General features: G+C 41.6%; 1 protein-coding gene across 5 annotated transcripts in view; it reads right to left on the minus strand.

Moving 5' to 3' along the window:
• USP47 (ubiquitin specific peptidase 47) overlaps positions 1–26,180 on the minus strand; it is a 170,042-nt gene that overhangs the window by 67,451 nt on the left and 76,411 nt on the right. For 4 of the 5 annotated variants that reach the window (XM_075927892.2, XM_075927890.2, XM_075927894.2 and 1 more), the window contains 6 exons: positions 18,017–18,112; positions 17,772–17,924; positions 13,957–14,124; positions 11,396–11,527; positions 9,841–9,917; positions 7,391–7,446 (listed from right to left, as the gene is read on the minus strand). In XM_075927892.2, the coding sequence (XP_075784007.2) occupies positions 7,391–7,446; positions 9,841–9,917; positions 11,396–11,527; positions 13,957–14,124; positions 17,772–17,924; positions 18,017–18,112 (682 nt within the window). The remainder of the gene's footprint in view (positions 1–7,390; positions 7,447–9,840; positions 9,918–11,395; positions 11,528–13,956; positions 14,125–17,771; positions 17,925–18,016; positions 18,113–26,180) is intronic. The other variant, XM_075927891.2, reaches the window with a different exon arrangement.

Genomic DNA, 26,180 nt, shown 5'->3' on the forward strand with positions numbered 1-26,180 from the left:
TTCTCCAGCTTATTCCCAAGCCGGAAAATAGCGGCAGCCATGTTAATGCAAATTCTGTGGGGGATATTTAAATCCCGTGGGGGATATTTAAATCCCCCGCGGATTTTGCTATTCCCAAGTGTCTAATCTGCATCCCTTTTCCGGAAAAGAGGTGCAGTGTAGACACAGCCATAGAGTTTAGTGTTAGATGGATAAAAAGGAATTCTGGTCTCTCTGATGGGACATAATATTTCTTTTGGGGTTAAGGGCTCACATTGCTTTAACAGGTTCAAGATCACCTTTGACGACTAAAAGGACTACTTGACTGTATCCAGTGGTTTGCAGACTAAGCTTGTGCTGGTGATCCTGGACCTCTTCCGGAGAAATAGGGAATGCTTCTGCCCCCCTGTACAATAACTGCTGAAGTTATTTATGATGAGAGATCACAGATGCCAAAGTGACTATCATCAGGAGATGAAGGCAGCAAATTGGTGGTACAGGTTGAACCGCTCTTAACTGAGACTCTCTGGTCCAGCAACACCAGATCATGGATGTTCCAAAGACCAGAGTCTCCCAGTGATACCAGCAAGCCTGGAGTGCAGCAACAGGGCTGGACAGCAGAGGAGACAGCCAGAAGGTCAGGACAAGGCTCAGGGGGCCCATGGCAGGGGGGAGAGATACGATAAAATTCTGGTCTGACAAAATCCCTCATCCAGGACTGGTCAGGTCCCCAGATGCCAGACCAGGGAGGTCCAACCTTTATAAGAACTGGCTCATAATCCTTGTCTTTAGTAGGAAGTGTTGACTGTTCAGAACAGGGTCTGGTATGGAAATGGCCCTGACAGGATGTGCTTTAGATTTCTCCCCTAGGTCTCAGTACATCCCAACTTTTTAGAGGTTGACAGAGTTGCTTTGATCCATTTATGCGGATTTGTTGTTCGACAATCTCATAGCCAGTTCAGAAGGCATTTTCTGTCTCCTGATGGTACTCAGATATGGGCTTTGGGAGTGAAAACTCTCCATACAGATTCAAGGTGATTCATGGGAAGCAGGAGGGGATCTGACATCTTGGGTCTGACTGTAGCCTTATTGCCTTTTCCTATACTAGGCCAAAGTTCCCACCACTCAAGTACAGCTACGGAAAGAATGGAAGATATTATTCCTCAACACGATGTGTGCATCCCTGAGCTACGATAAGCAGAACAGATAGGCATTGCTGAGTGAGAAATAACAGGGGCAGCACACAGTGGGTTGTGCCCACAAAATCTCATGGTACTATCTACCTAAGAACAGCCATACTGGGTCAGACCAAGGTGCATATAGCCCAGTAACCTGTCTGCCAACAGTGGTTAATACCAGATACCCAAGAGGGAGAGATCACAACAGGTAATCATCACGTGATCCCTCCCGTCACCAACCTGCAGAGAAACAGAGGCTAGGGATACCATTTCTACCCATCCTGGCTAATAGCCATTGATGAATCTAACCTCCATGAATCTATCTAGCTCTTTTTTCAACCCTGGCAAGGAGTTCCACGGGTTTGACTGTATGCTGAATGATAAAAAAAAAAACTTCCTTTTGTTTGTTTTAAACCTGCTGTTTATTAACTTCATTTGGTGACCCCTAATTCTTATATTCTGGGAATAAGTAAATAACATCCTTATTCACTTTCCCATAAAAGTCATGATTTTATAGACCTCTATCATATCCCCCCTTAGTCTCCTCTCTTGTAAGTTGAAAAGTCCACGTCTTTTTAACCGCTCTTCATATGGGACCCATTCCAAACACCTAATCATTTTTGTTGACCTTTTCTGAACCTTTTCCAATGCAAGTATATCTTTTTTGAGATGAGGCAACCACATCTGTACACAGTATTAAAGATGTGGGCATACCATGGTTTTATATAGAGGCATTAAGAAATCTTCTGTCTTATTCTCTATCGCTTTTTTAATGACTCCTAACATTCTATTTGCTTTTTTGACTGCCACTGCACACTGAGTGGATGTTTTCAGAGAACTATCCACAATGACTCCAACATCTCTCTCTTGAGTAGGTGTAGCCAAATTAGTCCCCATCATATTGTATATATAGTTTGGATTATTTTTTTCCAATATACATTACTTTACATTTATCAACATTAAATTTCATTTGCCATTTTGTTGCCCATTTAAGTTTGAAGCTCTTCACAGTCTGCTTTGGTCTTAACTATGTTGAGCAGTTTGGTATCATCTGCAAATTTTGCCACCTCACTCTTTACCCCTTTCTCTGGTTCATTTATAAATAAGTAAATAGGATGGATCCCAGGACAGACCCTTGTGGGACTCCACTAGTTACCTCTCTCCATTAGGAAAACTTACCATTTATTCCTACCCTTTGTTTCCTATCTTTTAACCACTTATCAGTCCGCAAAAGAACTTACCCCTCTTATACCATGACAACTTACTTAAGAGCCTTTGGTGAGGGACTTTGTCAAAGACCTTCTGGAAGTGGGTCTTTGCCCACGAAAGCTTATGCTCCAATACATCTGTAAGTCTATAAGGTGCCACAGGACTCCTTGTCACTTTTTCAGATCCAGACTAACACGACTACCCTCTGATATTAGAAATCTAAGTATACTGTATCCACTGGATCCCCTTGTCTGCATATTTGTTGACCCCCTCAAAGAACTCTAGCAGATTTGTAAGGAGAAATTGGAAAGGGTACAGAGAAGAGCGACAAGAATGATTAAAGGTTTAGAGAACATGACCTATGAAGCCAGGCTTCATGAACTGGGCTTGTTTAGTTTGGAAAAAAGAAGATTAAGGGGGGACATGATAGCGGTTTTCAAATATATAAAAGGGTGTCACAAGGAGGAAGGAGAAAATTTGTCCCTCTTGGTTACTGAGGACAGGACAAGGAGTAATGGGCTTAAAGTGCAGCAGGGGAGGTTTAGATTGGACATTAGGAAAAAGTTCCTAACTGTCAGGGTGGTCAAATATTGGAATAAATTGCCAAGGGAGGTGGTGGAATCTCCCTCTCTGGAGATATTTAAGAACAGGTTAGATAGACATCTGTCAGGGATGGTGTAGACAGAACTTGGTCCTGCCTTGAGGGCGGGGGGCTGGACTCGATGACCTCTCGAAGTCCCTTCCAGTCCTATTATTCTATGATAAGTCTATCTAGATGCCTCGAGAGATCCTCAACCTTTGCACCAGGCAGGCAAGTCACCATACGGTTCTCCGGGTACGGTATTTTCACCTCCTGTCTGGTAACAAAATTCAGAAAATACCAGACACTTAAACTGTCTGGTATTTTCTGATTTTTTTTTCCCCTGGACAGGGGGCAAAAATATCCTACTGTCCGGATCAATACTGGACACCTGGCAACCCTACACACACTCGGCAACCGGAACCAGCCATCCTGGCCCCCTCCCCGCCCCTCGCTTACCTGGTTCTGCAGGGGACCTGTCTGGTCTGGAACAGGGTGACAAGATGGCCGCTGGCAGCCTCTTAAAGAAGCCATGCTGGTTTTTTTACATTTTTTTATTTTTTTGGCTTAACTCTCGGGGTCCTTTTTATTTTTTGGTCTCCTCCCTCCCTCCAACAGAATTTTTTCCCACGGTGTTTTTTTTGGGGGGGGGGGGGAGATGAGGGGAGTGTTCAGTATTTTCGGTTAAACCATCTGGCAATTCTACCCGGAGATGTATCCTCACTGCGAGAGGATACCATAACATCCTCTGGAAGGAGGGTCCCAACTATGGGATTATTTCCCTCTGCTCCAGTTGAATGTTCTCTCTTCCTGAGTCTTTCATCCCCCTTAATATAGCACAAGGGCTGTCTGACCAGAGGAGGGACAGTTTTACACCATCCTGGAAAGCTTCATCTACGTATCTCTCGGCCTCCCTCAGCTCCTCCAATTCAGCCACTCTTGCCTCCAAAACCCTGGAGTGACTGTAACAGAGTTTTAGAAAGAGCTAGATAAATTCATGGATGTTAGGTCCATAAGAGGCTATTAGCCAGGGGGCAAGGAATGGTGTCCCTGGCCTCTGTTTGTCAAAGGCTGAAGATGGATGGCAGGAGACAAATTGCTTAATCATTCTCTTCGGTCCACCCCCTCTGGGGCACCTGGCACTGGCCACTGTTGGCAGATAGGATAGTGGGCTAGATGGACCTTTGTTCTGACCCAGTATGGCCATGCTTATGTTCTTAACCCGTACGCAGCTCCTTGCACCGAATGCACACCTACCACCCGCCCAGCGGTCAGGTAATCATACATGCTACATTGAGTGCAATAAACAGGATAGCCCCCACTATGCATTCTCTCGTACACCTACTTAGGTTATTGATAGGGTTTTTATTCAGATCAGTTTAGTTTAAAAGTTTTAAAGAATAGCAAACCTCACCCCTTCAGAACTCCCTCTCGAAACTCGGTTAGCTGTCCCTGATAAGCCTTACCCAGGGGCCAGGGCTAACTAACAGAGGGCTCACAGCTTCCAACAAACAGAGGGCTCACAGCACGTAGTCCTTCAAACAAAAAGCTCAGCACTTCAATCTCCAAACTAACCAACACACACAAGCTCAGAGCACAATTTCTTTCAGGAAACTAGCAAGTAAACCCTAAACACAAACACACACTACAGACAGTTGCTTACCTCAGGGGTCTTGTATTCGCTCCTCCTTCACCTGGAGAACTCCCTCTTGAAACTCTGTGAGCTACCCCTGTTCGCAAAGCTCCAATTTTTTACATTTTTTGTTAGTCTCTAAGGCAGGGGTGGGGAACCTCAGGGCTGGGGACCAGATGCGGCTCCTACCTAGCCATGATCCAGCCCCCACTGCAGGGCTGGAGCACACAAAATCTACTACCTTGGGCGTCCCTAGGCTCTGCTGTGTAAGGGGGCTCACAGTGCCTTTCTTTCTCTCGGTCAGGAGCTACGTCAGTGGGGGATTGTTTTGTGTGCACCCCGGACTGATTTTTCTGTGGGTCAGCAGCACTGGACCCAAAAAAGGTTCCCTACCCCTATTCTAAGGTCCTAGAGGACCATTCGTTGTTTAAGTTTTTTTTCCCCAGTTACAGACTAACTCAGCAACCCCATTAGACTTCTAGAAAGAATTCAAAGAAAAGTCCATACACTGGAAGTTCCAAATCAGGCATGTTGCTTGTAAGAAGCAGCTGGAGAGGTGGTCCCACTGCCTCACCCTCATCTCCTCTATTGGGGGCATAAGGAAAGCAAGGATGTACATACAGGCTAATGCAGGGATTCTCAAGCTTTGTGATATTGTGACCCCCCCCCCCCAAGTTGCTGCAAACCCGCTCTAAGTTGCTTGCGACCCCCCCGGGGGGTCGGACCCACAGGTTTGAGAAATGCGGGGCTAATGGATACGACTTTCAAAATTCTGATTCCTGGCACACACCGCACTTTTCTAACCCACAGTGGAATATATACAGGGATCAGCAAGCAAAGAACCACCAGAGGTTTTCTTTATTTAAGTAGCCAGGCTAAAAATATGGAATGGCAAAATTCTGAAGTTTCAAAACAGACTTTTTTGTCTAAATATGTAACAGAAGGCTCAAATTCACCAGACAAGTTCAAAATATAACTAAACCATCAATGTACGCGCTTTTAATTCAATTTCAAGGTGTCAATTCAAACTGGTATTTTGCTGCTGTCTTCATGTTTGCTGGTAATTTCCTAAAATGGATACTCTTCCTCATAGCTGTTCTTATTGGTTAACTTTTTAGTCAATTTTATGCAGTCTAAAATTTTATCCAGCAGGAAAGGTTAAGGGAAACTGATAATTACCTAGGTTTCCTTCTGATACAGTTACAATGGCAGAACGTGTTATGTAGGCCAGATCACCAATCCATTCCATACACACATATGCATCACTTTGCATGCACACACAACTGAGTGGGAGGTGTTGGAATTCATCAACTGCATATGCCCATCTACAAATAGATGAGACTAACAGACTCACACATTAAGATATAGTGGCCTGTTTATTATTAATCCCAACTTTATCCACCTGCACCTGGAGATAAAAAAAAAATCTTCTTCTCTTTAATGAAGACCTTAGAGCAGTTATTCATGTTCTAGTCACCTTGACTTCAGTTTCTTAACTGTGTCAATCAGGCAATTATAATTCTGCAATATCAAGCATAATTCTGAGCTAAAAGACTCTCACCAGTACTTTGCAATCTGAATTGACTACCAAATAAGTTTCTTGGTTGAATTCACAGTGCAGATTTTAACAAAGACCTATATAGTTTGCAACATGGTTCTCACAAGACTACCTCTACTGCAATGTCATACTGCTTCTGAGATCAGAGAGACATAACATAAAACTCCCTTGTTATTAGGTCTGAAGCTTCATTACGTTATATGCTGCACAAATAATCCTTAAAGAGATGTAGCACAATACACATAAATGGAAGTAAGCAACTAATAATGCTCTCCCCACGAGGGATTACTGACTCTAGATTTTGCTTACTCTGGTTCACCAGAGCCTAAATCTGTTAGTCATCTAATCCATTTTATCCTCTAGGTATTTATGGACTGGAGGGTGTTGAATTTCAGATGTTTATGTGAGGTGGAAAGGTTTCTAACCTGCTGGTACTGGAAGCATACATTATGCTTGAGGGTGGTTGTTGTTTTTTTCAATTAAATTATGTCAGGGCATCTAGAGACAAGGCAGGTATGTTTTGGTTTTTTTTAAATCAATATAAAAATACACAAATATTTGGTGTTGCTAAGATTAATTCTGATACCAGCTGTCAGAATCTTAAAATAATTTTAATGTTGTTTAGCATAGACCATTTCTATCTTCCCTTCAGTGGCAAAGAACAAGGGTTACACTAGATCTCCATTTTCTTTAAAACTATAGCTTTGAAATCACAAGCCAAGTTCATCTCTGAAGTAATCCCATTTTTTTAGAATAAAAATCCCTCAGTTCTCACTGATTCAGTGATAGGATATTTTGTGTAGAGAGCAGACATTACTACTGTTTTGGGTACATTTCCACAATTACTATCTCCCTGGATTATAAAAGGAAAGGAAAAAAATACCAATGGCCAAACCTTTATTTATATGCTGGTTCTTCCCCCACAAATATAGTATTTCCAAAACAATTTTCTACTTTAAAGAACTTTCAAATGCACTTCTTTTCCCCCTCCCAATGTTGCAGTGCTCAACAGAATATAAAATGAAAAACACTCAACTTCCCTATTTGCTTTTTTATTATGTTCTTTAAAATATCTGAAAAAAATGTCGAAACATAGAAAACATGTCAGTGTCCTGATTCCATGTAATATCACACTAGCAAGTGAGCAAATTTTAAATTGCACTTCTACTGTGCCTCATGTATGAAAATTACTTATAAGAAATGAAGTCTAACAAACATGCAATCAGTTGAAAACAGTAAAAATACACACTTACTTGCATTTCTTGTTGGATCCTTCAGTCTATATATAAGCATATATGCATTAGTGGAGCTAGTAGGGAAAATATTTTTAAAAACATGAGTATCTGATTCAAGTCAAAATCAAATATTTATTACATTTATAAATACATAACCATAATCACAAATATTGTTTTAAATACAGGCAGTCCCCGGGTTACTTACAAGATAGGGACTGTAGGTTTGTTCTTAAGTTGAATCTGTATGTAAGTCGGAACTGGTGTCCAGATTCAGCCGCTGCTGAAACTGATCAGGCTGAATCTGGATGCCAGTTCTGACTTACATACAGATTCAACTTAAGAACGCCAGGCATCCCCAAGTAAGCTGCTGCTGAAACTGATCAGCGGCTGAATCCAGGAAGCCCAGGGCAGGGGCTTCCTGTAATCAGCCACTGGTCAGTTTCAGCAGCGGCTGACTTGGGGACACCTGGGGCAGAGCAGCTGGGGTGCTGCTGGGTTGGTCCAGTACCGCCGCCGCTCCTCGGCGCTACTGGACCAACCCAGCAGCACCCCAGCTGCTCTGCCCCAGGCGTCCTGATTCAGTCGCTGCTGAAACTGACCAGCAGTGGCTGAATCAGGATGCCTGGAGCAGAGCAGCTGGGGTGCTGCCGGGTTGGTCCAGTAGCGCCCAGAGCGGCGCTACGGGACCAACTGGCAGCGCCCCAGCTGCTGTACCACAGGCGTCCGGAGCAAAGCCGCGGAGCACAGGGGCAGCGGACAGCCCTGACGCATCTGGGCTGTCGCTGCCCGCGTGTTCCACCGCTTTGCTCCCCGTCCCCCGGTCTGCAGATCAGGGGGACGGGGAGCAACGCAGAGCAAAGCCGCAGAGCACGCAGGCAGCAGACAGCCCAGACACATCTGGGCTGTCCGCGTGTTCCGCCGCTTTGCTTCCTCTCCCTGGTCTGCTTGACACCAGGGAGAGGGAGGGCCCCGTTCTTAACTGCAGATCCGACATAAGTCGGATCCGCATAACTTGGGGACTGCCTGTACAAAATTCATATTATTGATACAAGATCTGAAATTGCCAATTTTTAGAATATATTATACCATAAATATATTATACCATTTTTACCAAAAAGTGGAATGAAGTTTGATTGGACTAAAAAAAAAAAAAATCATGGCAGGGATCCTCAAGGAATCCATTTTGAAGCACTTGGAAAAGGGGAAGTGATCAGGAATAGTCAACATGGAATCACCAAGGGCAAGTCATGCCTGACCAATCTGATTAGTTTCTATGATGAGGTAACTGGCTCTATGGATATGGGAAAGTCAGTGGATGTGATATACCTTGACTTTAGCAAAGCTTTTGATATGGTCTCCCACAGTTTTCTTGCCAGCAAGTTAAGGAAGTATGGATTGGACAAATGGACTGTAAGATGGACAGAAAGCTGGCTAGACTGACAGGTTCAAAGGGTAATGATTAACGGCGATGTCAGGTTGGTGGTCAGTTTCTAGCGGAGTGCCCCAAGTATGAGTTCTAAGGTCAGTTTTGTTGAACATCTTTATTAATGACTTGGATGAGGGGATGGATTGCACCCTCAGCAAGTTTGCGGATGACACTAAGCTAGGGTGGGGAGACATATGCTGGACGGCAAGGATAGGGTCCAGAGTAACTTAGATTAGAAGATTGGGCCAAAAGAGATCTGATGAGATTCAACAAGGACAAGTGCAGAGTCCTGCACTTGGGACAGAAGAATCCTAAACATTGTTACAGGCTGGGGACTGACTGGTTAAATAGCAGTTCGGCAGAAAAGGACCTGCGGATTAAAGCGGATGAGAAGCTGGATATGAGTCAACAGTGTGCCCTTGTAGCCAAGAAAGCTAATGGCATATTAGGTTGCATTAGGAGGAGCATTTCCAGCAGATCTAGAGAAGTGATTATTCCCTTTTATTTGGCTCTGGTGAGGACATATCTGGAGTACTGTGTCCAGTTCTAGGCCCCCCACTATAGAAAGGATGTGGTCACATTGGAGAGGGTCCAGTGGAGGGCAACCAAAATGATTAGGGGGCTGGAGCACATGACCTATGAGGAAAGGCTGAGGAATTCGGGTTTGTTTAGTCTGCAGAAGAGAAGAGTGAGGGGGGATTTGAAAGCAGCCTTCAACTTCCTGAAGGGAGGCTCCAAATAGGATGGAGGGAGGCTGTTCTCAGTAGTGACGGATGGCAGAACAAGGAGCAATGGGCTGAAGTTACAGTGGGGGATGTCTAGGTTGGATATTAGGAAAAACCAATTTCACTAGAAGGGTGGTGAAGCACTGGAAGGGGTTCCTAGGGATGGGGTGGAATCTTAACAAAAGCCCTGGCTGGGTTGACTTAGTTGGGATTGGTCCTGCCTTGGGCAAGGGGCTGGACTTGATGATCTCTTGAGGTCTCTTTCAGCTCTGTGACTCAACAATATGTAAAAAAAGGAATATTAGAGATTTACTAACCTAGCAAAAGCACTAGAGTAGTAGCCTCTGTTTCCAGAGGATCCACCATATGTTTTCTTAATATCTTCTTGGGTTATCTAAAAAGAAGAAAAGAAACTTTTTTTTAAAGTTCATTCTTTGTCAAATAAATAATGAAAGTGCATTTTGTTAGTACTGAGAAAACTGGTAATCAATGCTCACACATCACACTAAAGACTCATCACTATTTTACATTTGTTTCTTTTATTTTTTAAATCCACAAGCGAGAAATTCACATGGCATTACACAAACCCCAACAGGCCCATTCAAAAAGGCTGGCCTGAGCCCAAGAGTGCAGCTCAATGAATTCGTGGAAGGGTGCGCGTAGGGAGGGAGGAAGGGGGAATAGGGATGGACGGTGTAGTAAGGGAGGATGGTGGTGATGAGGGAGATATAGGAATGGAGGCAGGGGGATAGGTAGTGCGGAGGTGTGGAGGGGGAAGGGTTAGGGAAGGATGGTGATGTAGGAGTGGAGGAAGGTGGTGGGGTAGGGTGAGGCCAGGTGGGGAGGATATAAGGAGGATGGATGGATGTAAGAATGGAGACGGGGGATGAGGGTGTAAGGAAAGGAGGTAGGGGTTAGAGATGGAAGCCTCACTTAAGAATCTCGGGCTTGTATTGCCCAGCATGCATGGCGAGGTATTGGAGTGAAACTGTGCCACTGATCCACATGGCTGCTGTATGAAAAGCTCAGTGGGAGGAGGCTGTGTAGCTAAGGGGAGAGGGATGGCGGGACGCAGAGTGACGAGACATCACTGTCGTCCTGCAGGAAAAGTTTTTTAATACACTGAGAGAAATAAACAGCAGGGAGAAGCCATAAAATATCCTGACCACCTGAAGCAGGTGGCTTACCTATTGTTATATTTGGAAGCCTCATATTTCTTGAGTAACAATAGCACCCCATCAATTTGCTATATTGCACAGACTGATGACATAACTAGGCTGCAGACAGACACTTCCTGAGAGGAGCAAACAAATTATCCTGGGGTGGGGTGGGGAACCATGACAGCAAATACTGCAAAATGAGCCTACAGGGAAAACTTAGAATGCCACGACAAAGAGTGCACCATTATTTCTCAGCTATTTGGTTTGCATTGCTACTTCCATTCCTTGATCCAACAGTGACACAAAAATCTGAGGAGGAGGAGGGGGGGAGGCGGCAAGAACCACATTTTGAAAACGTTCTTCCCGCAAAGAGAAATATTGTAGGTCCTCACAGATACAGAAAGCCCAAATCACACAGTGCACACTGATGGTGGTTGGAAATAAGGAGGAATACAAATATGAAAAATTGCAAAGACTCACGTGTAGCACTGGTCACATGAAAATATTTTGCAAAAAGCCATTTAACATTAAGTTAATTAATTAATTACACATACATGAAAAAGTTAAGACTACATGAAGTGAAATAAAGTGAAAAACTAAATTCAAAGTGTGCACTGTAATTTCAAAACTATGCACGTTACTTCATTAAATACTGGAAGTGAGAGTTGTGTACAATACAAGGGGGGAAACAAAAAAGCAAATATTGCTTTACCTTGCTAACGTGTTGATCATTGAAGCTATACCACTGTTCATCTCTAAAAGATTTTATGCAGGCATAGTAATGGCCACCAGCAGCACTTCCTGAATGGACCATTACAGAAAAGAGTTCATATAGTAAAGAATTCTAGGGAAAGAAAAAAAATCAGAAGGAACAGGGACTAAGACAAACTGCACGTGTTATTTTTTTAAAAAGATTACCTTAATTATGTAAAGTTACATGAAAAATAACTATGCAAACAGTGTATAAAACTGAGAACTGCAGCCACTGGAAACTGGGAGGTGGTGCCTGTGGGCGGTCAAAATCAGTGAAACATCTCATGAACTGCAATCAGATTACCATATGGGCTGCAAATTGCCCATCACTGACCTAAGAAATAGGTAGTGCAAAGCAAGTCATTCAGCAAGGTCACTTATCTGTGTTCCTCAGAGGACCACCCTTTTCTCCTATATGAATGCGAAATACAAATGCAGATACTAAATATTTTATCCCCACCTTCGTTACTATATTTTTCTTATCCAAGGAAAAAAACAAACAAAAACAGAGGGAGCCTGCTGTTGAGTATGAACCTGGTATTTAAAAAAAAAAGTAATAAAAATAATCCACAGACGAAAAAACTAAATTGGTGTTAATGATGGGAAAGTTTCACTCTATCAAAAGGAAAAAAAATATGGTGCAATTTTAAAAATGTAAATAGTGCCAACCAAAGAAGTTCACTCAAATTTATAAACTCCACAAACATCTGAAAATACAAAATACAGGACTATGTAGCACTTTAAAGACTACATGAAGTGAAATAAAGTAAAAAGTTAGTCTTGTTAAAGACTAACAAGATGGTTTATTAGATGATGAGCTTTCGTGGGCCAGACCCACTTCCTCAGATCAAATAATGGAAGAAAAATGTCACCACCATATATACACCAAAGGATACAATTAAAAAAGTGAACACATATGAAAAGGACAAATCAAATTTCAGAACAGAAGGAGGATGGGGGGGGAGGAGGTAAATGTCTGTGGGCTAATGATATTAGAGGTGATAATTGGGGAAGCTATCTTTGTAATGGGTAAGATAACTAGATCCTTTGTTGAGACTCAGGTGTAAAGTGTCGAATTTTAGCATGAACAACAGTTCAGAGGATTCTCTTTCAAGTGCAGTCTTAAAAGGCTTTTGAAGCAGGATTCAGGTAATTAAGTGGTTGATACAATGTCCTTTCTGGTTGAAATGGCAAGCAACTGTTTTTTCTTTGTGGTCCTGTCTAATACCTGTTTTGTGGGCATTGATCCTTTGGCAAAGTGTCTGAGACGTTTGTCCAATGTACATAGCAGACGGACACTTTTGGCACATGATACCATAAATTATATTTCTGGTTCCCAGGAATGTGTTCTTGATCTTATAACTCACTTGGTTAGGTCCAATAATGGTATCAGGAGAGTGAATATGTGGACAAAGCTGGCAACGGGGTTTGTTGCAAGGGATGGTATCAGGGTTGGTATTAGTGTGGTATGTCCTGTGGTTGTTGGTAAGAATCATCTTGAGGTTAGGTGGTTGTCTACAGGAGACTATGGATCTGTCTCCCAGAGCCTCTTGGACAGTTTCTTGCCATTCAACCAGAAAGGACGTTGTCTCAATGACTTAATTACCTGCATCCTGCTTCAAAAGCCTTTTAAGACTACACTTGAAAGAGAATCCTCTGAACTGTTATTCATGCTAAAAATCCGACACTTTACACCTGAGTCTCAACAAAGGATCTAGTTATCTTACCCATTACAAAGATAGCTTCCCCGATTATCACCTCTAATATCATTAGCTCACAGACATTTACCTCCCCCCCCCCCCAATCCGTTCTGAAATTTGATTTGTCCTTTTCATATGTGTTCATTTTTTTAATTGTATCCTTTGGTATATTTGGTTGTGACAATTTTCTTCCACTATTTGATCTGAGGAAGTGGGTCTGGCCCACGAAAATTCATCATCTAATAAACCATCCTGTTAGTCTTTAAAGTGCTACATAGTCCTGCATTTTGTTTCAGCTACACCAGACTAACACGGCTACATTTCTATCACTATCTGAAAATACAGACATTCACAGGTAAGCTGACTCAACTTAAACATTGCACAGGCTTATTTCACCTTTAACATGGAAGCAATGGCCATTTCTCTAATATTTATCACAGACAAAGCATTTACCTAATTTAAATTCTCAATGCACTTTTGAGGCATTATTCTTCAAAACAATATTCTTATGCCAGGTAGTTAATAGCTACATTATATAAATGGGGAAACTGAGATAAAGGAATACGGTGGCTTGCCTACTGTCATGAATCATATCACAACAAGGATTAAAGCATGGAGGATTAGACTATTCTCTGTACACTTTCAAACATGTACTGAAGGCAAAAAAAAGGTTTTTTTAATCTTTAAAACATAATTCTTTATTCTAAAATTTGAATTGAGAGACACGAAAAAAAGAGTGGGGGCTTTCACAACACCAGAAACAAAATATATTGTATTTCTTTCATCATTAGTCCAAAAGCTCAAGAAAGCTGACAAGTACCTTTTCAATGCCAACTTTTGAAGTCCTTTCAGCACTACTGTTGCTTTCTAGGCAGATTCCTTCATCAACACCATCATCATTAGAAAAATCATTGCTCATCTGATCACTGTGACAGCTGCCTTCATTCTCTGCTCCACTATCAGTGCAACTCTCAGTCTGAGGAGACTTCTTAAAAATAAGCCATAAATATTAATTTTATAAAGGAGATAAAAATGGTAATACACTTGTATGTAATAAGATAATGAACTATCAATAAATGCTGTGCAATTCTATAGTGCCTTCTTTCTACAAATTTTCAAAGTGAAGTATGGTACAGTACTATCCATAGTTTACATGTGGCAAATCTGAGGAGGATGCTAAGTTTTGAAAACAGAAACAAACTTAACTTTTTATGATTATCCTAACTGATAAGTTAAGTTGCTATAGGTTACCAACAATATTCCAATGGATTCCAAGAGAAAGTCTCACGAAATGTATTTTTTTATATTAAAATTAAAATTAGCCAGCTATCCCTGATATGTCTATTTTTAAAATTATGTGCATGGAACTACCTTTTCCTTGGACAAGGAATTTAAAGGGGTAACTGGTTTAACTGGTGTCTGTCTGGCCCAGAGCATCCCTATCTTGTACAGAAGCCCTAAACATACAGTATGCAAATTTTTGAGAGTTCTAGAATACTTAAAAACAATACTGAAAAGACAAATGGAAAGTTTGTAGTCTCTTTTTCCCCCCCAATGAAGGCATGCCTACTAATCCTCAAAATAGGAATGTAATTAACAATGAGAACAGTAATAAAAACTAATAGTTACTTTAATACCATCTAAACCCGTGTCTCCAAAATAAAATATATGCAAATATGCAGTAGGAACAATCTGCTTTTAAATTTTTTAAGTGCTCAGTCTTTCATTATTGCTTTAACGACCCTCTCCTGAAAATCTGCAGTTTAGCAAATCTTTAGCTATTCCCCATATTATCACCAGCAGACAGTAACAGTGTATTGATTTTGAAGTCACTGTTCTCACAAAGCAATCCTGAAGTGTAGGCACATTAGTTCTGCATTTCAAGACCTTAATATGCAACATTTAAACCTTTTTTTACTAGTGAAAATTAAGGCTGAATGTCCTTCACAGCAGGTTCAATAAAAGAGATTTCAACTCTGACCTCTTTTAAAGTTAACTATGTTAAGTACCTTATATCCAGCATACTCTATAAAAATCTGTATGACGTGAGAAAGAACAGATATTCTGATAAATATGTAAGATAGGATATGTCTACACTACAGCACTAATTTGAACTTAGTTCGAATTAACTAATTTGAATTAAGCTAATTCGAACTAGTGCATCTAGACCTAAAAACTAATTCGAACTAGCATGTCCACATTGAGTGGACCCTAAACCGAGGTTCAGGATGGCCAGAAGCAGTGCCTGCAGGGCATCAGATTAGGACCCGACCCCCAACCCGGACAGACAGTTCTCAGGGGTTCCCCGCTCACTTGTCTAACTCTATGACGTACAGCAAAACAGTCCTGGCTTGGAGTGCCCTGAATGCCCACACTCAGCACATTACAGCACTCAGCCATCAGCCCGGCTGCACTTGCCGCAGGCTGCCATCCGGGGGAGTCAATCAGGGGGCTGCTGGAGAGTTTCCACCCCGAGGAGCCCGCAGACCCACCCCAGTGCTCCTCATCGGGGGCTCGTACCCCATTCCTCCCTCTCATCCTTCCACTTACCCGTCCCTAGCCCCCCTTCCTGATGTATAAAATAAAGAACACGTGTGTTCAAAAATAGAAACTCTCTTTATTTAACAAAACTGGGGGACACTGGGAAAAGGAGATGGGAGAGGGGAAGACAGAGGGTGGGAGAGGGGAGGGCAACTAAAATGATCAGGGGTTTGGAACAGGTCCCATATGAAGAGAGGCTAAAGAGACTGGGACTTTTCAGCTTAGAAAAGAGGAGACTGAGGGGGGATATGATAGAGGTCTATAAAAGCATGAATGGTGTGGAGAGGGTGCATAAAGAAAAGTTCTTCATTAGTTCCCATAATAGAAGGACTAGAGGACACCTAATTAAATGAATGGGTAGCAGGCTTCAAACTAATAACAGAAGGTTCTTCTTCATAAAGCAAAGAGTCAACCTGTGGAACTCCTTGCTGCAGGAGGCTGTGAAGGCTAGAACTAGAACAGAGTTTAAAGAGAAGTTAGATAAATTCATGGAGGTTGGGTCCATGGAGTGGTATTAGCCAGGGGGTAGAAATGGTGTCCCTGGCCTCTGTGGAAGGCTGGAGATGGATGGCACAAGACAAATGGCTGGGTCATTGTCTTCGGTCCATCCCCTCTAGGGTACCTAGTGTGAGCCGCTGTCAGCAGACAGGCTACTAGGCTAGATGGACCTTTGGTCTGACCCAGGATGGCCGTTCTTATGTTCTAAGCTCAGGGTCAGGGGTCTCACTGGACCACCTTGATTTTCATGCAAACGTGCTCCTGGGTGGCCAGGCTGGCAGCTATCCTGCCCTAGACAGCCACTTTCCTGTGCCTAGTGCCACGATGTCCGCACTAGACCAGGCGGGCGCCCACCACTTGCGGCCCCGGGCAGGCTCCTGGGAGCCACCAGCCTGGTCCCGGGAAGAGGGGGAGGGCTGGGTGGCAGCAGGTGGCTGGCTCGTGCCGTGCCAGGTGCAGGGTCTGCCGACTAGGTGCTGGCAGGCTTGCATCTGGCACGGGCACCGTAGCCAGACCGTGACCCTTTAAGGGCTCCGGGGCTGGGAGGGAGGCAGACAAGTTTCCCTGGTGGTGCCCAGAGTGGCCACCAGGGCAAGCTGGGGAGGGCTTGCCTCCCACTAGTTCGAATGAAGTGGCTACACAGCCCTTAATTCGAACTACTTAATTCGAACTAGGCGTTAGTCCTCGTAGAATGAGGTTTACCTAGTTCGAATTAAGCGCCCCGCTAGTTCGAATTAAGTTCGAACTAGCGGTTTGTATGTGTAGCGCCTATTAAAGTTAATGCGAACTAACGTGTTAATTCGAATTAACGTTGTAGTGTGGACATACCCAAATATAGTACTTACATGAACAGGAAAGTGCCTCTGAAGAGGCAATTCCCTGTACATTTCTCCCAGATCAAAGGACAAGTATCAAGGTAAGGAGGAAGTGGCTTTTATAACTAGAGCCCTGAAATTCCACAGATATCTGCTTTATATCTGTGGGTATCTGTAGATAGAGAGTGAATTACACTTAATGTCAGTGCATTGTTCTTGGTTTCTAACAAGATGGAAAGAGAAATATACCAGCACTGGAAATCAAACCCAGGCATTTTATATAACTGTGTATAAGACTGCCAGAAGCTCCCTCTTATAAATTAATAGAACTGCAAAGTTCCATAAAAAATAAAGAAACATGGGCTGAGATCTTCATCACTAAGTGCCCAAAGTTCCTTAATCCTGATTAAAGTTCCAAAAAAGTGGTCTGATTTTTAAAAGCATTGAGCGTCATCAATTCCCACTAAGTCAAAGTGAGCTCTTGGCATTCAGCATTTTTGACAGTAAGGCAATTTTTTTCTGATGCCAAGAAAGAAAGAAAGAATTTAGGAATCCTAACACACAAACACATAATTTTCAATATATTAGCCATGGTGTTTTCCCTAATGAAATGGTTTTCAACTTTTTTTTAAAACTTGTAGACTCCAAAAAAATTTCAAATGGAGGTGTAGGCCTCTTTGGAAATCTTGGACATAGTCCACAGATGACAGGTTGAAAACACTACCCTGGTAACACTGGATTTTAGAGAAAGATTGTTCTCAGAGAATGTTCTGGACTTTACCTCATCTTCAACATCAATGAACGTGCTCATATCTAGCTCTTCAGGAAAAGTCATTCGATCATTAAGTTTAATCCTGTGCATAGTGGTGTAATCGAAGTCAAACCTTTTCAACTGTAAGGTCAGCAGATATGGAAAATTCAAAAATCGCAGGCCCTAAACAAGAACACAATATCCAATGGACAAGATTATATTACAGATAGATAAACACTATTCAATGCAATGTTACACAAACGACATATATTTACCTTCCTTGCATCACATTTCTTTTTGCATCGTTCGCAGAAATACTGATTAGGGCCATCAAGGATCTCAGGCTGAATGAACGCATGTAATGCTTCTTCCTAATACAAATAAAGATTTACCTGCTTTTTAAGAATGTTTACTTTTATGTATGTGATACAGAACATTATATTTATGCTTGTAATGTAAATATAGAATACAATGGCTGCAATATGAATTATTCACACAATCAAAAACATTTTGAATTACAGAAGCCTAGAAGGAGGATTCAAAAAAACCCACAGAAACAAAGGGTCAAGAAATTATCAATTGAAGCTAACCTTTTCTGCCCTGGCTGAGGGTAAGCAGTCAAATCATGAATGACAATACATTACTATTAATTATATTTCATTCAGCCATGTGATGGGTCAATAAAGGTCCTGGTTTTGCATACACTCTAAAATGAAATATATCCCTGTTATCTTGCACATCACATGTAGTCACTTCCATTAAATCAGTTGCTGCATAATTCATCTTTTTCCTTACTTTGGCTTGGTTAAGTCATCAACCCAACTTCCTTACCCTGGCAATTTACAAATGGCTCTTCCCCTTCAGGGACAGTACTTTCTCCCACCACGCCACATTATTCCGGGAGTAATTATTTTGTTCCTTCGTGTCCTCTTTAGAGGTGGTTTTGTCTCAATCTGCCTGGGAATGGTAAAGCTGCTTTAGAATAAATGTCGGGTTTTTTCTCCCATTAAACAAACATTGACACTCTAGTCCCAGTGCAGTGAAAAACAATTGCCATCTTCCAGGTATACATTCCATTTATTAGCACATAAACATATGAAGTTGTAAACCAAAATAGCCATGCGCCACTCAATAAAAGGGAGATGTGACTACGCCTTCTTTAAATACGATTTATAAGGATTGCCATCTAGCTTCTCAGCATACCTGGGAAGTTAGAATGTAATTAGCTGATAATTTCTACTCTTCTTTTCAACAAATGTTGAAGGTATAAATTGTGCAGACTAGTAAAGAAATCTGAGTCCAAAATCCACTTAAAATATTGATTTTTAAACAATTCAATGAAGAATCTTATCCAGCGTTACCAACGGTTAAAGCTTTTACCCAGTTATCTTGAAAACTAATAGACTGGTTTATGAACTACAGATGATACTCCGGAATCATCTATTCACCAGCAACTATCTGCAATCTAAAACAGAATTATTAGGTGCTTATTTTAAATCGAAGAGGATTAAAAAAAATCATGATGCTTTGAAAATCATTGTCTCTTGGTGGAATATAATTGTTCCCTGAAGTCTGAATAGATAAGAGGGGGCTTAGTTGGGCAGAACAGACTCACCAATTGCAAAATGGCTGGCACAGAGCTTATAAGATTACTATCTAAATCATGTTGTTTGATGGATCCCATTTTGGGAGGAGATCAAATATATGGGAAGGTCTTCAAAAAGCCTCCAATTCATCCCTTCTCCCTTCATTTCTTTTCTGAGAACACAGGGAAGCACTAAGAACAAATAACAAAACAAAGATTTTATAGCTCTGCTTTTTCCATATGAAAAAAAATAAAATAAAAATTGGAGTGATTCAAAAAAAAAAAAAAAAAAAACACTACCTGTTCTCCAGACCACAATGCTCACAAATGAGAAATGTGCCAAATTTTAAAAATTTACTGTTTTTATAACCAAATACAAAAAGGAAAGAAATAATCATATCTTAACAATCCCAAAAGAGAATTACAACTCTGAAGCAGGAAGGCTCTTAACGCTTTTTAGAGAGCCTAAAATTAAATTGTCTATATACTTGTTTCCTAAACACTGCAGAGTGCCTTTAATCTAAAGACAAATACTGGGAGATTATTTAATAAATACTGGAAGCTATATTCAAGATATAGCAGATAAAAATAAGTAGGTGGTAAATAAACTACACGCCTTCACTCAAACAGATTTCCGTGTTTTGTCAGCTGGCCTTTTGGACTTTAGCTGACCATATAACAATTCAGAACAAATTAAATGAAAGCAAAAACTAGTCAATAACTATCATGGTAAATACCAAACTTGGAAGACAACAAAAACATGGCCACTGAAAGTACTACTTATGGAATAAATGCCAGGCAAAAATCTTACCAAATCTCTCCATAAACTACTCCAAATCTTTCTGTGGTCCTTATAATTTTATTCAAGTAACTGCTGTTTATTACATAGGAGACAAGCAACAGTCTCTTTAAAATATATTCATAATATAAAAGAAAAACATTCCAATTTGTTCATCAACAAACAAATGACATGTGAATGAAGGACATAAGTGGCTATGTAAAGTTAATGTAAATTCAATATGATGTGCAAGTCAACAAGGAACCATACTATAATATACTTATGTTATGGAAAAAAACAGGTGATGTTCCTATGGGCCTCCAAAAGTTGAATGAAATATCATGAACAGTAATGTACTTTTGTTAATGATTTCATTGCTTACCCCAGGAACAGATAATGAGGTGCACTCTGACCAACGGCTTATTGAAATTATTTAGTAACTTCACTATTTTTATTAGAAATATATATACCATATTTCCAACTGGTATCACATGTAAATACAATTGATATGTATAACGTGCTAAGTTTTCCATCTCCTCCATTTTTCCCCACTACATATTCTTTATAATCAATAAATATTCACTTCCCCAATTATTACTCTTTTGACCAACTTCCTCTCATTCAATTATAATTCACTTAACAAAATTAACTGTTAGTATAACATTGGCACTGTATAATTCACCATGTGAGTGGCATCATCAGACCCCTACTATCAGGAGCTGTACTTTAGGAAAAAATAATTTATCCACGAGGAAAGAATGGTTACTTACCTCGTAACTGTTGTTCTTCGAGATGTGTTCCTCACGTCCACTTCATGTAGGTGTGTAGGCGCAGTGCGCATGCATCGGCGGAGATTTTTCCCTCAGCAGTACCTGCTGGGCCAGCAGGGTGCCCATATATACCCGTTGGCCCCCTACCCTCTCAGTTCCTTCTTACCAGAGTACTCCAAAGAAGGGGAAGCGGGTGGGATTTGGAATGGACATGAACACATCTTGAAAAACAACAGTAATGAGGTACATAACTGTTCTTTCTTCTTCGAGTGATTGCTCATGTCTATTCCACGTAGGTGACGCCAAAGCAGAACCTAAGGAGGTGGGGTCAGAGTTCTAGCCTTCTACCAAATGGAGGACCGCCCTATCCAGGGCGGCCTCCTCCCTAGCCTGGTGTGGCAGTGTGTAGTGGTTGGCAAAGATGTGGACGGAGGACCAAGTGGCGGCCCTGCAGATGTCCAGGATCGGGACCTGGGCCACAAAGGCTGTGGAGGAAACCATTGCCCTCCGAGTGCACTGTGAGGGGAGGGGCTGGTACCCCGCCAGACTGTAGCATTCTCTGATGCATGCAATGATCCAGGAAGATATTCTCTGTGTCGAGACTTAAGCGTTCTGCAATGGCCACAAAAAGCTGCGGCAATTTGCAGAAGGGTGTTGCCCTTTCTAAATAAAAGGCCAAGGCCCTCCTGACGTCTAAGGTGTGTAGTGCCTGTTCCTTCCCTGATGCATAAGGTTTGGGATAAAACACGGGTAGGAATATGTCCTGAGATGCATGAAAGGTCGACACCACCTTAGGTAGGAAGGTAGGGTGGGGGTGTAGCCTACCTTATCCTTAAAGAAAACCAGAGAGGGAAGGTCCGAGGTGAGAGCCCTCAGCTTGGACACACGCCTAGCCGACATGACAGCCACCAACAGGGATACCTTGTAAGACAGGTGTAGGAAGGAACACGTTGCCAGCGGCTCAAACGGGGGGGACCCCATGAGTTTGGAAAGGACCAAATTCAGGTCCCACTGGGGAACTGGCTGTCGGACATGCAGATAAAGTCTGTCCAGTCCCTTCAGGAACCAGTTTACCATCGGGTTAGCAAAAAGGGTCTTACCCCTGTTCCCTGGGAGGAAGGCGGAGACTGCCACCAGGTGAATCTTAATCGAGGAAGAGGACAGCCCCTGAAGTCTGAGATCTAAGAGGTAGTCAGGGGGACTGGGGCCTCCATCAGGGAAACCTCTCTTTGGAGAGCGCATGAAGGGCACACGCCATGGGGGCGACCTACCAGTTAGGCCTCCTCTTTTTCTGAGGCAGCCAGGATTGGTGCCGAGGCCTGCGCAGTGCCGGAGAGGTGCACGAGTGTCCTGACGCCCCCCACACTGAGACCGGTGTGTTCTGAGATGCTGGTGCTGGTTGTAAGGCTGCCTCCATCAGTATGATTTTGAGGCACAATTCTCTCTCTCGCTTTGTGCATGGCTTGAATGTCTTGCAAATTTTGCAGGCCTCAGAAAGGTGAGCTTCTCTCAGGCACTTAAGACAGGCTCAGTGTGAATTGCCACAGGGCATGGGCCGTTGGCACTTCTTGCAAGATTTAAAGCCATAAGGCCTGGGCATGATGGGCTGCCGGGACCAACTTAACGCAGATAACTCTTAACCTAATTCAGATAACAAGTCTTAACAACTAATTAACTGATAACAGGAACAACAAACAATGAGAACTCCACTGAGTACCAGTAAGGTGTTTGCTAAGCAAGAGCTGAGGAACATTCCAACGACAACCACAGAGGTAAGAAGGAACTGAGAGGGTGGGGGGCCAGCAGGGGTATATATGGGTTGGTATACTAACACCACTCGAGGGGGCTCCTTCCTGGCCCATTGGGTACTGCTGAGGGAAAAATCTCCGACGACGTGCATACACACCTACATGGAATGGACATGAACAATCACTCAAAGAAGAAACATTATTTAGCCTGGTACTATTTCAAACATTAAAAAACTGATACCATACACACTAAGTTCACTGGTTTTGTAACCAAACAGAAAAAGGAAAAAAAAAATCATATCTTAACAACCCCAAAAGAGAATCAACTCTGAAGCAGAAAGGCTCTTAAACTTTTTAGTGAGCCTAAAAGTAAAATGTCTATACACCTGCTTCCTAAACACTGCAGAGTGCCTTTAATCTAAAGACAAATACTGGGAGATTTAATAAATACTAGAAGCTATATTCAAGATATAGCAGATAGAAATAAGTAGGTGGCAAATAAAGTCAAAATTATTTTCAAGTTTTCAATTATTTTATTTTATCCCAAGATGTCACTATTTGTAGTTTTATGGAACTGAGTATCATAGTACTTCACATATTATAATAAACAGACTAATCTAGTCACTGTCCGATATTGTAGACCCTGTCTGAGGCATTTGGAATAAGCTTCCATTTTTCACAAAAGGTCACCGTGGTATATCTACTGCAGCTGATAGCCACTGGTTTAAGATTACCATAAATATTTGTTTAGATCTATGATTATGAGTAGTAGAATCTTTATAAACAGTTAAAGGAATTCCAAATATCAATCGGAAGGGAATGTCAATCTGTGTATATAGGTATTATTTCACGAATCTAAAACTGAAACATTCCAATTGGCTTACAATTCTTTCTTGAATATGGTACAAAGTGTGTTTACTAATTAAATGTCGTAAATTACACTAGTCTTTTTTAATTGCTAGAGTTTGTTAACCTAAAGATATAATGAAAAGCAAACGTTTCCATGGAAAACTTAAGAGGATGGGTAAAGGGAAACTTATCCTTTTATTTACAGATCACTGCTTAAAATACAGATTGGTAATGGCAATGTCATTAAAATCGGACATCTGTTTATACTTACATAAAATGAACTGATGGTCTGAATGCATCTTCTTTAGACAGATCCCTATATCACAATATCCTTGTTTGCAGTCTCAAAAGAGTCAAGATCCAAAAGTGCTCAACATCTATAACTCCTACTAAAATCAAAGGATGCTCAATACCTATCAGGACTAGGCCTGCTGGGAAAGCAGTATGGAGAATCTTTGTGAAAGGCACTTATTCCATGGGTCCGCTGGTAACAGCCCTGTTTCTTATCCCTTAATGCCAGCCCTGTTTGAAACCTGCCTAAACCCATTCTGCAAACTCCAGGTTGAGAGAAACCTCTCCACTGTTTGATAGCCAGATAATTTCACTGCCTAGTGTGGTCCATATAGCAATTTGCATTAAAACAGACTTCTAAACTTGAATATTCTAATATAGGTAGCTTAAAGTTTTCCATTGCCGATCTATAACTTTCTTCAGGATCTAAATCACTGGCCAGATAACCATCAAACCTGTATTGAAATACAACTAGATACTGAGGTCTCAGATCTATGTAAAATTCTTTATAAATTATATGTACATGCTTTCTCTAAACTTAAGCCCTAGAGCAAAGCAAAGTCATTGAACTGATTTATATGGTCTTGCTGAACACGCATTAATAATGTTAAAACTATACTACATGAAATGAACCAAAAAACAAAAACAAAAAAAAAAACCAACAACCAGAAAACAAAGAAAAAGTATGGTTTCTTCAAACTGCAAACCTTAAGGACAATATCAAATTGCAGACAGAAAATTTAGTAATTTCCAATTTCATTTTGATTAGCAAAGAAAGCAAAAGGAAATAATTATTCTTAACTCCTGGAAATTTCACATATTTACATTTTTTATGTAGTCTACTATAGCAAACAGTGGCATAATAAACTTTATTTGACATACTATATTCAAATCCATTGGTCTGTCTTTCAAAAGTAATCGAAAATCACTTACCTCTAACTAGAGTTCTTTGAAGGTAGTATCCTCCTTAGATCCCCTATCATGGGTAGTGTCGCCTGCTGCAAGTTCCCTCAGGATCTGACTAGCAAGGTCTAAAAAATTTTACATTCCCTTCCACAAGCCCTATTAGCGCATGTGTGAACCTTTTTCATCTCTCTCTCATTGCTTTTTACCTAATCCTACTGAACCACCATCATCTGTGGATCAATGGAGGATACTACCTTCAGAGAATTCCATTTAGAAACAGGTGATTTTTCCCTTCTCCAAAAGCAAGTATCCTCCATATCTCCCCACTGTTGAAGACTACAGAGCTAAAACAACATCTGCTATAGATAAGAAATATAAAGGGAGGTGAATCAACTGCATATTTAAAATACACAATTATAAAAGAGCTCAAATAAATGGGGCAAAAATCACAAACCGCAACCATGTAACTACCTCAACACAAAATCTTAAAAACTAGTTTGTCTCATCACATAGTATTTGCTGAATATCAGTATCAATTGTAAAATGACAACTAATTTAAGAGCGACGAGGAGTCCTGTGGCACCTTATAGACTAACTGAAGTGTAGGAGCATAAGCTTTCGCGGGCAATGACATGCATCTGACGAAGTGGGTCTTTGCCCGCGAAAGCTTATGCTCCTACACTTCAGTTAGTCTATAAGGTGCCACAGGACTCCTCGTCGCTTTTGCGGATTCAGACTAACACGGCTACCCCTCTGATAACTAATTTAAGCTAATCTGAATATTTATCGTTAAATATTTAAGTGTTGAAGCTTTGTGTGTGCGCGCGCATATATATTTTATATATATAATTCCAGAATAATTTGAGACATTAACACACCACTCAAAATAAGAGCCAGGATGAACAGAATTATTAAAAACTGCATATATATCAGTGGTCACCAACCAGTAGATCAGGATCTACTGGTAGATCTTGGAGTCTCTGACAGGTGATCCTGACTATCAAGCACTGGCACTTCAGTTGCCCCTCCCCCCACTGTCATGCTGCTCTTGCCCTCTGCCTTGGAGCTTCCCCCCACCCCCGGAGCCTCCTGCTTGCTGTGTAGAGTGTGGGAGGGAGAAGGAGGCACTGATGTCAGGGTATCCCTCCTCCCTCCACTGCTGTACCCCATCTCCACACAGATAGAAGGGGTGGAGGGAGCTTGGCAATGCAAATCTGACACACACTCCTCCTCCCTCTCCCCTGCCCCCTTCCATCTCCCGATCCAACACATACGTGGGGGGTTGTTACTATATTTACTTTTTGCAAAGTGGGTTAGTTTGGTTTTTGACCGGTCTGTGCATGTCATTTCTTTCTTATGCTTAAATTTAATTCTTTGAGTAGTGAATTCTAAAATGCCTGTCATGGCTGGAGCAATTATCCCTGTAGTATTTGCTGCTCCTGGAAGTGGTTGGCATGTCTGAGACAGGCAGAGCAGGGCTTCTCCACATGCTGTCCTTGCCTGCAGACACCA

The sequence above is a fragment of the Pelodiscus sinensis genome, chromosome 5 (genome assembly GCF_052426305.1).
Source record: "Pelodiscus sinensis isolate ZL-2025 chromosome 5, ASM5242630v1, whole genome shotgun sequence".
Classification (NCBI taxonomy): Eukaryota; Metazoa; Chordata; order Testudines; family Trionychidae; genus Pelodiscus; species Pelodiscus sinensis.